At 42.9% G+C, this 14257-nt stretch overlaps 2 protein-coding genes across 3 annotated transcripts in view; one reads left to right on the forward strand and one right to left on the reverse strand.

Moving 5' to 3' along the window:
• Positions 1-735: 735 nt before the first annotated feature.
• Positions 736-14257, forward strand: part of USP7 (ubiquitin specific peptidase 7) — a 138408-nt gene continuing 124886 nt past the window's right edge. Inside the window, exons 1-2 of the mRNA XM_073362481.2 lie at positions 736-917; positions 8803-8907. Of these exons, the coding sequence (XP_073218582.1) occupies positions 8835-8907 (73 nt within the window). The 5' untranslated portion in view covers positions 736-917; positions 8803-8834. The remainder of the gene's footprint in view (positions 918-8802; positions 8908-14257) is intronic.
• LOC140918352 (uncharacterized) overlaps positions 6497-14257 on the reverse strand; it is a 31215-nt gene continuing 23454 nt past the window's right edge. The window contains exons 2-3 of one of the 2 annotated variants that reach the window (XR_012161154.2): positions 9139-9257; positions 6497-7284 (exon numbers count right to left, since the gene is read on the reverse strand). The gene's annotated coding sequence lies outside the window, so the exon portion shown is untranslated. Of the gene's footprint in view, positions 7285-8681; positions 8816-9138; positions 9258-14257 lie in introns of those variants that run through there. The other variant, XR_012161155.2, reaches the window with a different exon arrangement.

Consider the following 14257-nt stretch of genomic DNA (forward strand, 5'->3'; position numbering starts at 1 on the left):
AGCACTGATTAATTTCCTTATTGCTTAAAGTTATCTGCTTGTAGCATTGCTGTCACTGTCAACATTTTCATTATAACCATATTTTGTAGAAGTTAAGTGTGTAATTCCATCAGGCTGGACCACTTGTTATACAAATTTGCAGCATGCATGAAATGTCTTTGCCCCATCACTGTCTGAATTTCATTTAAGCTGTTTTAAGCTTAGTTGCCAATGAATGCATTTTGCCTACCATCATCTAGAGTCAAGCATACTGGTGTTTGTGCTGATTACATACAGTGAGATGGGGAAGAAATAGCCAAAGTGAAGCTATTCAGTTAAAGATGGATACAGGATATTGATGAGGTTAAGAATCTTGTGGCATTTGCTATTTTCCTTTTTAAAAACAGTTGAACAGCAACCACCACAGAGGCCATAGCCTAGCATTTAGTGTCTAATCCCAGTTCCATTAAAGTCAGTGGCAAAATTCCCATTGACTCTGGTAATGACAGGATTTGGTTCTATGGACCCAATCCTGCACCACTGAAGTCAATGGGAGTGTTGCCACTGACTTCAGTTGGTGCAGGACTGAGTCAACAGAACTAGCTGGAGGATCTGAATGTCTGAGTCAAAGCTGAGCAAACTTAACAAACTTATAATTATTGTTATAAACTGAGATAATATTTTCATAAATGTTGCAAAGTTTGAAGTGCAAGTTACCATGGATATTGTTCTATTTACAGCACTTCTCTTTTCTTTGCTGTGCAACAACCAATAGGAAAGCAGGGCTTCATTCTGAAAATTCTACTACATCTATATGGAGTCACATTTTAGAACACTGTGGATCACTTTCCTGGACATCTTTTCGAAGTTGCATCAACAAGTTTCTAGGACTGCAGTTAAGGAATATTTCTTTACATTGCCATTTTGAGCAAGCCTAGGTATGTATGTATAGTGAACAGTTTTAATGTTTAATTATAGCTTTATAATATTTATTTTATACTAGTTAAGATAAATTGTGAATGAAAAACTTACTTGGAACATTCTCATGAGGATACATTAACCCATTTGCCATATTTCCTGAAAATTAACTGAAATCTAGATAGCAAATTAACTACTTAGAAGTAAGTATATTTAGGACAATTCTTTGCTGGCAACACTGCCTTCAAACACGCTTGAACTTACTAGACCAGATTAATCCCTAGAGTAGCTCCATTAAGCAGGAATAAATTTGCCCTCTGGTCTCTTCAATTCTGACTTACACATATTTGTTTGGAAATCATTGTGCCTGCTCAAAAAATGGTCAAATCAATTCCCGTCTCAAGGTGCTAGATGAACATTGGTGTAGATGGGCAGTAAAGTGCCTGTGTAATCTGATAAAGAAATTTCTTACAATTTAAATATTTAATAAGTACCTTCCACTTGGATAACCCATGCCATAAAAAAATGAACATTTTCCCAATAGTGTTATGACACCATATAATGGAAGGCTTTCCTGAATACAACCTATCATAATAAGTATAAGTAAAATTACTGTTGCCTGGTACCTTAACTCTGAATTTTGGATTTTTTTTTCTTTAGGGTGTCAGTCAGACCCTGAACATTACTTTGCTGAAAAAACAGTTACCTTATTTTATCATGCTATTTCACATTAAAGGCCAGTTTTACATCATTGTGTGTATTTAAAGATGACATTTGCAATCATGGCTTTACAAATTCGTTCGTGCTGCTCCCTGGGACTGAAATAACTTTAGACTTCTTGTCTTCCATCAAGTACTCTTTTTAAAATCTGCTTCTTTAGTAAAGCCTTCCAACATTGATCTCTGTGCCATCACTGCCCAATGACTATATTCTGTTTGAGTTATGTGTTGCATCTGTCTGAATTTGACTGACTGCAAGTTCCTCAGGACAGAGATTATTCCTGTCTTTTATTTATGCAGTTAAGAGAGTAATATGGTCTTTTGGCTAAAGCAAGGGACTGTAAACTAAAAGTTCTGTACCTAGCCTTGTTACTTTGGAAAAATGATCTTGGAAAAGTCACTTAATCTCTGCTTGCCTCAGTGTCCCAACTAGATTCTGGCTGCTTTTACCACTCTGGCCTATCTGTGGCAGAACTGAAGTTTCCTGTCTCGGGTAAGGGGCATGTACATACTACAGCTACAGACATATGAGAAATATATATAGACAGGGCATGTAAATGCTTGTCATTTTAGACACCAGATTCCTTAAGTTTCTCAGGTACCCTGGAATTCCAATCTGTTCTGGCATCTGACAGGTCTGGAGTATATTCTGCCCATGTTGACAGATGATATATTAGGCAGTACTCCCCCAAATTCTTGGCCACCCACACCAGCATCTTAGAGCATTGACTTACCAGTTTGTTTTAGTACCACATGTGATCAATTATTCTTGTCTAACCAAAGCAGTCTCCATTGGTATTTGTGATCTCTCCTTTGCCACGCTTTTCATCAAAAGCCAACTTAAGAGTTGCAGGCAGTTGAAATGGAATTTGTTGTCTTCTTATGAGCATTTGCCCCCAGTGGCTATCTCCTCTCATCCTGTTAACCAGTAAAATAGATTTGCATTTGATATTATGATCATGTCCAAGAATAAGCCAAACACTGCTTCTTTGCTCCAGACTTCTATGTATTGGATCCAGCAAGAGGTATGCTGATCTGGTCTCACCTCTGTAATTTGGTCCTTGTTTTAGGCCCTCAGTCTCTGGAGGCTCCACTAGTAGATGGGTCCCTGGAAGACTGCCTGCACTTACACAGGCCTACATTCCTGAGGGGAGAGGAGGTTTTCCTTAGAGGACACCTTAGTCCTCTGTTTACAGGGGAAGTTTGAACATTTCCTTTTCTGGGAGACCATGAGTTCTTATTTCTTGTAAGGCTGTGTAATATTTTTACATTATCATAAGGATGCCAAACCCTTCTAGGATGTGGATTGCTTAAATCCTTCTCCTGCTGTACTGGCTCTATCTTCAGGGAGGCAATCAGTATGCCATCTAGGTCCAGTATCTCTCCGATGCCCCTAATCCTCAAAGCTATGTAAACTTAGGAGCTTTGTGAAGTAGAATGGAATCAATGATAAACTGAAAGGGACACTAGTCTTATAAGAACTCTGGGTACTTTAGCAGTTTTGGGAAATGATAGGTAGACATCCTTCAGAGCCAATCTTGTCAGCTCAACAAATCATTCTTTTTTAGCAGCCTTGCTGTATCCTGGAGAGCAGATTTATTCCTACTATCATCCATATCTGTGGGGATGGTTCCTTGTGCTGAAGGGGCCTCAGTCCACATTTAGGAGCCCTCTATGACCAATTTTAGGGCACTCTTCAGTACTTGGGACACTGAAAAGGCCATAGATTTCTCTGCCACCAAAGTCACAAGCCTCATGTCAGCTTCTGTAGCTGAGGTTCCAGCTCTCCAGTATGTTTGAAGGTTCAGGCAATCTCCAAGAAAGGAAGGTCTTAAATTGCCACCCTTAAGCCTACACATAAATACATGTTGTCAGCTGATGTTCCTCAGTGCAGCAAAAGAACTGGAGGAGTTTCACAATGGGGTGTCAGAGGGTGTCATAGTCATGACAAAGACTGTATAAGATGATGCACACTTAGGTGTAATGGTGAATGTTCTTATACCTTAAGCTGCTGTTCCAGAAAATTAGAAAGTGAAGTGTAATATAGAACTTAATCTTGCATTCCTTGCTCACCTAAATTCCCATTGATTTCAATGGGAGTTTTGAGCATGTGAGGGATGCAGAGTTGGGCCCAAAGAAATAGCAGTCCTGATTTAAAATCTCAATTAGCTATCATTAATAGCACTTATATCCTCTTTGCTGCCTCTAGAGGGTAGAACAATCATGAATCTTTACGCAGTAGTATGGTGAATTTATGCAGAGCTATTTCAGTCCTCTAGAAGCCTTAAAGTTTCCTTTTTCAGCACTGCACTGAAATTGTCAGTCTGCGCAGCTGTCCAAGAGTCCTGGGCCTGGCAATACAGCAGTTTAGTAGTGCTTTGCCAGATTCATCCCACTCCAGACATATTTCTAGCAGTCTGACGGAAGTCTCAGGGCTACTTTGGTAGTATTGTGCAGGACAAAGCCCCCGTTGTTACGGATGACTCTGCTTTCAATACCATGGGAATCCACTACACCAGGAACTCCTGACTGATAAAGGTTAGGACAGTTCTGATTCTTTTCTCATCATGCAGGTGTTGCGTGGCACATTTTGCAATTGATTTTGAGGACAATTGTTCCTTAGTCACTTTTGACATCGTTAAGCAGCCAGTATCTATTGCTATTTTCAGTCGTCATGTGTAACTTCAGTCACATGCACTGCCATTTGAACTAGTATCATTTGATAATTATAGAGCTATAGATAAGCATGGCTCTTTACATAACAAATAAAGAGGGAGTGCCTCCCTCAAAACAAAAGAACTGGAGGAGTTGGCAGCATCAGGAGGGCTTGTGGAATGAGCAGGAGGGCAAACGCTGATCATGTGACTGTTTGGAAGAGTTGTGCTCTTTAGGTCACTTTATATTTAAGAATATACAGACTTTAGCTATAAAGAGCGCAGGTGTATTTTTAAAGTAACCCTGATAATGGCTTCTGAAAAGATTTCCTGTAAACGACTTAGATTTCAGTTACTGTAAACAGTTCTTCCACTACGCTATAGAAAAAACAGTCTGTTGTTGCTCCTCACGTGCTAATTCAACATTACAGTTCATTTTTTGGCACCACTGCAGTTCACTGAGCTGAACTTCCTGGTACTGGATATACAGCATCTACATTAAGAAGGATCCAGCATCTGCAAAGCCTGAGACTATACAGTCCTTATTCACTTTACTGTGCTTCTTCCACAAGCATTTTAGAGACTGCACAGAAATTTATTAATGAAATGTTTAGCACTAGCAGGGTCCTGGATATTAACTGGTCTGCTTTTATTGAAAGTTCTACTCAAACAGTGCGGGATTAATAGACTATACACACTCTTATATGATACAGCTAATGGCCCGATCATGGGTTTCAAGAGGCAGCTTAGATAAAGTGCTCTCTATAATATAATGATATCAACAGAACTTGTTTATAACTTTGCACCAAGCAGAGTTCTAAGTCTGAGTTTGATTTTTTTATAACTGGCAAAGCAAAGGCATGCCTACTCTGTCTTGCCCTTTGATTGCTCGACTGATCTGAGCTGTTGAAAGTATCACTGAGATGCCTCAGCCACGTGCTGCAGAAATTTATTTTTCTATTTTTTATTTATACATGCAGAATGTCTTTTAAAAACACCAACCTGCATAACAGAAAAATAATGCACACAAACCCAGGCAGGTAACTTTTCAGAAATCTAACATTCCTCACATGGGCCAAAATTCACATGAGTGTAGAAAGCACACAAGAGGCCTGCTGTGCCAGGATTGTACAGATGTTAGAGGGGGCAGAATTTGGTCCAACAGTTGGAATTTATGCAACATTTCTGCTCACAATGCATGAGCCAGAATGTAATCCAGCTCACTTGTTCAGAGCTGTGTTGGCTCTGTAGGAGAAAAAACTCATTTCTGTGGCTCACATAAGTAGCTATGACTCTTAAAACGTAACATATCTGTTCCCTGTATGTAAAAAAGGTGCCACTTTTACAGAAATGGTTTCATAGCAGAACTATGCCTTAAATACTTGGAGCCCCCAATACCTACCTAGTTGTCGTCCTTCCTTTCCCATGTTAATATTTTATTTTTAAGACTAGATTACAGCTGCCAAAAGCCCTATTTAAACATGATAGTCCCTTTAAGCAAAAATATTTTCATGTTGTTCTGCCAAAAAACTATCAACTTTATTGTATAATACTTAGCTGGAACATTACCCACCTTGGAGTCTACATGACTTGCACCCTACAGATATATACGGAGCTAAACAGGAGTGAGAGTAGAGTAGACTCAGGGAGCAGCATAGATGTCAAAGTTCCTCCCCCACTCTGAACTCTAGGGTACAGATGTGGGGACCTGCATGAAAAAACCTCCTAAGCTTATCTTTACCAGCTTAGGTCAAAACTTCCCCAAGGTACAAAATATTCCACCCGTTGTCCTTGGATTGGCCGCTACCACCACCAAACTAATACTGGTTACTGGGGAAGAGCTGTTTGGACGCGTCTTTCCCCCCAAAATACTTCCCAAAACCTTGCACCCCACTTCCTGGACAAGGTTTGGTAAAAAGCCTCACCAATTTGCCTAGGTGACTACAGACCCAGACCCTTGGATCTTAAGAACAATGAACAATCCTCCCAACACTTGCACCCCCCCTTTCCTGGGAAATGTTGGATAAAAAGCCTCACCAATTTGCATAGGTGACCACAGACCCAAACCCTTGGATCTGAGAACAATGAAAAAGCATTCAGTTTTCTTACAAGAAGACTTTTAATAAAAATAGAAGTAAATAGAAATAAAGAAATCCCCCCTGTAAAATCAGGATGGTAGATATCTTACAGGGTAATTAGATTCAAAAACATAGAGAACCCCTCTAGGCAAAACCTTAAGTTACAAAAAAGATACACAGACAGAAATAGTTATTCTACTCAGCACAATTCTTTTCTCAGCCACTTAAAGAAATCATAATCTAACACATACCTAGCTAGATTACTTACTAAAAGTTCTAAGACTCCATTCCTGGTCTATCCCTGGCAGAAACCAGCATATAGACAGACACAGACCCTTTGTTTCTCTCCCTCCTCCCAGCTTTTGAAAGTATCTTGTCTCCTCATTGGTCATTTTGGTCAGGTGCCAGCGAGGTTACCTTTAGCTTCTTAACCCTTTACAGGTGAGAGGATTATTCCTCTGGCCAGGAGGGATTTTAAAGGGGTTTACCCTTCCCTTTATATTTATGACAATAGGGATATGGTGATGGCAACTTTAGAAAGGCATAGGGGCCACAGGAAGTTGCTTAAAAGGAGAGCGAACTTCAAGAAGTTTGTAAGAAGTGCCAGCTTTTGCTGCTCCAGTGCAGGAATTAGACAACAAAACTTGCCACTCTGAAATGACAGGGTCATTAACATTCTAGACCTGAACCCAAAATCGGGAACGGTTGACTGGCTTCAACTTTATGGACTGCCAGCTCAGCTAATCAGGCTTCACAGTGGAGGTAGAAAGACCTACACCCTTAAGGCTGAGATAGCTTTTTGCTTTTCCCCTTCACAATGCTGACCATCTAAGGCTTCAGGGTGGAGTGGAGAGAGACCCTTGATGGATCACTGGTGTGGGGTGGGAGGAGTGGAAGAAGCCTTTTGCCTAACTTGTTCAGAGCAGGTCAATCCAGCTAGAAATGAGGGAAAATGAACAGGAATATTGTTACAATCTAACAGATTAGGCATAAGGAACACGTTTATGAAATAGTTGGTGTTTCTGGTGTAGTATTTAGATACGGATACAGTGAAGGCTGGAAAGAGATTGTTTAGCCATTTTGCCTCCCATGTTCAACACATGCACACCTACATGGCCCATTTAGTGTGCAAACTCCCTCATGCACATATGCAAGTCGGGTTATTTGTGTATATATGTAATAAATGTGTGTGTGTTTGTGGAATCCCAGTTTATGTGAGGGATTTTCACACCTTAGTCAAGCATGCAAATTTAGGAGCAGAGACCTAATGTGGGGGCATGCCCCGGCCTCTCTTGATTCACTAGTTTTGAGGCCAGTCCCCTTTTTATCATGAAGGAGGGACACAAGTCCACGCTCTCACTAGAGAATGATGGCAGGGAAATCCATAAGGAGAATGGTAGTTTCTGCTCCCTTATGTGGCTACTTCCCATATAAAGCAGTCTGATCTTAATTTATTTAAGCAACAGTGACCAACACAGAGGGCATTTCCTGGCTGCTAATAACAGGCTGGCATACTCAGTCTTTGGCCCCTTAACACAGACAATCATTAATGGTCAGGAAATGCCTGACCCACAGGTCATTCTTGCTGTTATAAAACTGTGAAAATATTAAAAATGCAAAGAAACATCAAACCAGTTCTTTCTTTTATGCATTTACAAGTGGAAATGCCTGTTGCCATGGATAGAGGGTTCTGTTTACAGCACTCGTCTTTTCCTAGCTGTTCAGCCCCAGTACAGTAACCTGTAGAAAGCAGGCCTTCATTCTCAGCATTCCATTAGGTTTACAATGAGCAGTGCACAGATGGAGAACATTTTCATTGTCTAAGCGTACTTGCCCTGAAGTCACTAAAATATTTCAAACAAGGGTGACTCTTCATTAATTTTAGTGGAACTTCCCTGCCTAAAGTCCTTAATAAACAGGCCAGTTAGTCTATGATCCCTCCATGCAAATTATAATTAAAATACTAAGGGTGACCAAAGATTTCTGTGCAATAAAAATTATATATTTCGCTTGAGAACTTAGCACCATCTGGAAAGCCAGGTCTGTTTTATTGCTGTCATAAAGCCTAGATGGAAGCTTCCCTGATTCTGGATAGCCTAATACAAATGTGTTTTATGGCACATTGTTTACTTTTCATTGTTCTCCTGTAGGCATGTCATGACACCTGAGATTTGCAAACGGTGTATTCCATTCTGCATAAACATAGCCAAATCTTCAGGTGGTGTAAATTGGCATAGCTACCTTGATTTTACTGGAACAACACAAATTTATACCAGTTAGGGATTTAGCCCATAAATCTTATGATGTCCAAATTATGTTGTGTTTGCTGCTGGTAGTTACGTGTGTGAAGGACTGACCTGTGGTTCTAAAAGACGAGAGAATCTGTTGATGTGATGAATGACAGCAGTCTGCAGTACTCAGTCATCCAGTGGTTGTTTTATTTACTCTTTGCAGGACTAGTTTGTTCCTGGAAGACAAACTGATGCATGCTCATGTTTGGGAAGTTACTCCACACTGCACTGTCCGTAGACGACTGGGATAATAAGAGCATACTTTCAAGTAATTCTTTCTATTTTCTTTCATTTTGCAACACCCTCCTGAAACATTTGTTGTTGTTTTGTGCACCTTCATTTGGCAAACAATGCCATCTCTCCCCATCACCTCTGACACTTTATTTTGAAAGATGTTGAAAATAACACAGGCTGTCTTTGTGTAGTCATAACTGTTGTATTTCCATAATATGTACAAAATAAGGCAAGGGACTTAAGTTGATAGAAAAAAAAATCTTACCTTCTTCATATCCTAGGTATTTTTTGGATCCAGAGATTTTAGTGTGGTCCCAATCTTCTCTACAACGAGTTACAGTCACAGAACCTCTGTTCTCCTTTACCTCACTGCCAGCTCCCTTCCTGTAGGAGTTATGTCACTTTTTAAAAGTGATGATCCCCTGGGTCTAAGATAGCAATAAACTGTGCAGCAAATTCAGTTGGAACTGATGTCTTCCTAACGTGAGGGAGTCTGATTTTGTAAACTTTGACTTCCAACTTGTTTTCAACATATTCTATCAACTTCTCTATAACAATATTGCTCTTGATTCAACCTCTGGTTCAAGCTAAGCTTTCCCTGTTATTTTTATCCTTTGGTACCGCCTGCATCTATTTAACCTATTTTTCTGCTTCCTGGATTCAGCCATTAAAGCTATCCAGGCCTGCAAGGAAAGATGGAAATTTCCGTACACTACAAACCTTTGACATTTGAAGTGGAAAATACAGAAGACGTTTGTTTTTATACACGCAAATCATGAAAAAATGGCCCACTTGTGGAAATGGCCCACCTTGATTATCATACACATTGTAAGGAGAATGATCACTTTGCATAAGCTATTCCCAGCAGGAGAGTGGGGTGGGGGGAGAGAAAACCTTTTGTAGTGATAAACACCCATTTTTTCATGATTTGTGTGTATAAAAACAAACATCTAAGTACTCCTTTTCTTTTTGCGAATACAGACTAACACGGCTGTTACTCTGAAATCTAATCCCACTATGTATGTGGAAGAAAATAGTTTCAAGAGTACTGCAGTTCACCTTGATTCTCAGCCATGCTACTACTGAGGCTGGCTCTCTCTTATTCTATGCTGCCGGACTAGTAAAAATCACTATTTGTATCATAAGTTCCAATTCTATGGGTTTTTTAAGCACTTGTGGAAACACTTGCAGGCGTTTAAAAAATAGACCATTTTCCATTCCATTAGTTGTTCTACTCTGGCATTCCCTCTTTGGAAATGACCACTGCTAGCACGGATGCATGTGAAAATATGGATATAATGGGCAAATGTGTTGTCCTTAAGCCTTGTGGAAGAGTGAGTCTGTAAAAATAGTGTACCAGTTTTAAGACACCTTTTTGAGCCATGTTAGTCTGTGTTCGCAAAAAGAAAAGGAGTACTTGTGGCACCTTAGAGACTAACAAATTTATTTGAGCATAAGCTTTCGTGAGCTACAGCTCACTTCATCAGATGCATTCAGTGGAAAATACAGTGGGGAGATTTATATACACAGAGAACATGAAACAATGGGTGTTACCATACACACTAAGCCCTGGTCTACATTAGGAGTTGAGGTCGAATTTAGCAGCGTTAAATTGATTTAACCCTGCACCCGTCCACACGATGAAGCCCTTTTTTCCGACTTAAAGGGCTCTTAAAATCGATTTCCTTACTCCACCCCCGACAAGGGGATTAGCGCTGAAATCGGCCTTGCTGGGTTGAATTTGGGGTACTGTGGACACATTTAGACGGTTTTGGCCTCCATGAGCTATCCCAGAGTGCTCCATTGTGACCGCTCTGGACAGCACTCTCAACTCAGATGCACTGGCCAGGTAGACAGGAAAAGGCCCGCGAACTTTTGAATTTCAATTTCCTGTTTGGCCAGCATGGCAAGCTGAAGGTGACCATGCAGAGCTCATCAGCAGAGGTGACCATGATGGAGTCCCAGAATCGCAAAAGAGCTCCAGCATGGACCGAATGGGAGGTACGGGATCTGATCGCTGTATGGTGAGAGGAATCCGTGCTATCAGAACTCCGTTCCAGTTTTCGAAATGCCAAAACCTTTGTCAAAATCTCCCAGGCCATGAAGGACAGAGGCCATAACAGGGACCTGAAGCAGTGCCGCATGAAACTTAAGGAGCTGAGGCAGCCTACCAGAAAACCAGAGAGGCGAACGGCCGCTCCAGGTCAGAGCCCAAAACATGCTGCTTCTATGATGAGCTGCATGCCATTTTAGGGGGTTCAGCCACCACTACCCCAGCCGTGTCCTTCGATGGAGATGGAGACAACACGGAAGCAGGTTTTGGGGACGAGGAAGATGATAATGATGCGGTTGTAGATAGCTCACAGCAAGCAAGCCGAGAAACCTCTTTTCCCGACAGCCAGGAACTGTTTCTCACCCTGGACCTGGAGCCAGTACCCCCCGAACCCACCCAAGGCTGCCTCCCGGACCTGCCAGCAGGTGGAGAAGGGACCTCTGGTGAGTGTACCTTTCAAAATACTATACATGGTTTAAAAGCAAGCTTGTTTAATGATTAATTTGCCCTGGCATTCGCGGCTCTCCTGGATGTACTCCCAAAGCCTTTGCAAAAGGTTTCTGGGGAGGGCAGCCTTATTCCATTCACCATGGTAGGACACTTTACCACTCTAGGCCAGTAGCACATACTGGGGAATCATTGTAGAACAAAGCATTGCAGTGTATGTTTGTTGGCGTTGAAACAACATCCGTTCTTTATCTCTCTGTGTTATCCTCAGGAGAGTGATCTCATTCATGGTCACCTAGTTGAAATAGGGTGCTTTTCTTAAGGGGACATTCAGAGGTGCCCGTTCCTGCTGGGCTGTTTGCCTGTGGCTGAACATAAATGTTCCCCGCTGTTAGCCTCGGGGAGGGTAGAGGGGCTAGCCACGTGCTGGGGGGGGGGGCAAAATGCGACCTTGGAACAAAAACACATGTGCTATATATGTAATTTTAACAGCAAGGTTTACCGTGAAAGAGTGTACCCACTGTTCTATAAAATGTGTCTTTTTAAATACCACTGTCCCTTTTTTTCCCTCCACCAGCTGCATGTGTTTCAAGGATCACAGGAGCTTCTCCTTCCCAGAGGTTAGCGAAGATTAGAAGGCGAAAAAAACACACTCGCAATTAAATGTTCTCTGAGCTCATGCTGTCCTCCCACACTGACAGAGCACAGAGGAATGCATGGAGGCAGACAATGTCAGAGTGCAAGAAAGCACAAAATGACTGGGAGGAGAGGTGGCGGGCTGAAGAGAGTATCTGGCGGGCTGAAGAGAGGGCTGAAGCTGAAAGGTGGCGGCAGCATGATGAGAGGAGGCAGGATTCAATGCTGAGGCTGCTGGAGGATCAAACTAATATACTCCAGTGCATGGTTGAGCTGCAGGAAAGGCAGCAGGAGCACAGTCCGCTGCTACAGCCCCTGTGTAACCAACCGCCCTCCTCCCCAAGTTCCATAGCCTCCTCACCCAGACGCCCAAGAACGCGGTGGGGGGGCCTCCGGCCACCCAGCCACTCCACCCCAGAGGATTGTCCAAGCAACAAAAGGCTGGCATTCAATAAGTTTTAAACTTTTAAAGTGCTGTGTGGCCTTGTCCTTTCCTCCTCCACCACCCCTCCCGGTGCTTCTCTCCTCCACCACCCCTCCTGGGCTACCTTGGCAGTTATCCCCCTATTTGTGTGATGAATGAATAAAGAATGCATGAATGTGAAGCAACAATGACTTTATTGCCTCTGCAAGTGGTGATCGAAGGGAGGAGGGGACGGTGGTTAGCTTACAGGGAAGTAGAGTGAACCAAAAGGGGCGGGGGGTTTCATCAAGGAGAAACAAACAGAACTTTCACACAGTAGCCTGGCCAGTCATGAAACTGGTTTTCAAAGCTTCTCTGATGCGCACCACGCCCTCCTGTGCTCTTCTAACCGCACTGGTTTCTGGCTGTGTGTAACCAGCAGCCAGGCGATTTGCCTCAACCTCCCACCTCGCTATAAACGTCTCCCCCTTACTCTCACAGATATTGTGGAGCGCACAGCAAGCAGTAATAACAGTGGGAATATTGGTTTCGCTGAGGTCTAACCAAGTCAGTAAACTGCACCAGCGTGCTTTTAAACATCCAAATGCGCATTCTACCACCATTCTGCACTTGCTCAGCCTGTAGTTGAACAGCTCCTGACTACTGTCCAGGCTGCCTGTGTACGGCTTCATGAGCCATGGCATTAAGGGGTAGGCTGGGTCCCCAAGGATACATATAGGCATTTCAACATCCCCAACAGTTATTTTCTGGTCTGGGAATAAAGTCCCTTCCTGCAGCTTTTGAAACAGACCAGAGTTCCTGAAGATGCGAGCGTCATGTACCTTTCCCGGCCATCCCACGTTGATGTCGGTGAAACGTCCCTTGTGATCCACCAGTGCTTGCAGCACTATTGAAAAGTACCCCGTGCGGTTTATGTACTCGCCGGCTCAGTGCTCCGGTGCCAAGATAGGGATATGGGTTCCGTCTATGGCCCCACCACAGTTAGGGAATCCCATTGCAGCAAAGCCATCCACTATGACCTGCACATTTCCCAGGGTCACTACCCTTGATATCAGCAGATCTTTGATTGCGTTGGCTATTTGCATCACAGCAGCCCCTACAGTAGATTTGCCCACTCCAAATTGATTCCCAACTGACCGGTAGCTGTCTGGCATTGCAAGCTTCCACAGGGCTATTGCCACTCGCTTCTCAACTGTGAGGGCTGCTCTCATCTTGGTATTCATGCGCCTCAGGGCAGGGGAAAGCAAGTCACAAAGTTCCATGAAAGTGCCCTTACGCATGCGAAAGTTTCGCAGCCACTGGGAATCGTCCCAGACCTGCAACACTATGTGGTCCCACCAGTCTGTGCTTGTTTCCTGGGCCCAGAATCGGCGTTCCACCGCATGAACCTGCCCCATTAGCACCATGATGCCCACATTGCCAGGGCCCGTGCTTTGAGACAAGTCTGTGTCCATGTCCCCATCACTCTCGTCACCACACTGACGTCGCCTACTCGCTCGGTTTCGCTTTGGCAGGTTCTGGTGCTGCATATACTGCTGGATAATGCGCGTGGTGTTTAATGTGCTCCTAATTGCCAAAATGATCTGAGCAGGCTCCATGCTTGCTGTGGTATGGTGTCTGCACAGAAAAAAGGCGCAGAACGATTGTCTGCCATTGCCCTGACGGAGGGAAGGGCGACTGACAACATGGCTTACAGTGTTGGCTTACAAGGAATTAAAATCAACAAAGGGGGTGGCTTTGCTAGAAACTGAATAGCCCCCTCAAGGATAGAACTCAAAACTGGGTTTAGCAGGCTGTTGATTTCACGGAGGGAGGGAGGAGAAA

The sequence above is a fragment of the Lepidochelys kempii genome, chromosome 10, assembly GCF_965140285.1.
Source record: "Lepidochelys kempii isolate rLepKem1 chromosome 10, rLepKem1.hap1, whole genome shotgun sequence".
NCBI lineage: Eukaryota > Metazoa > Chordata > Testudines > Cheloniidae > Lepidochelys > Lepidochelys kempii.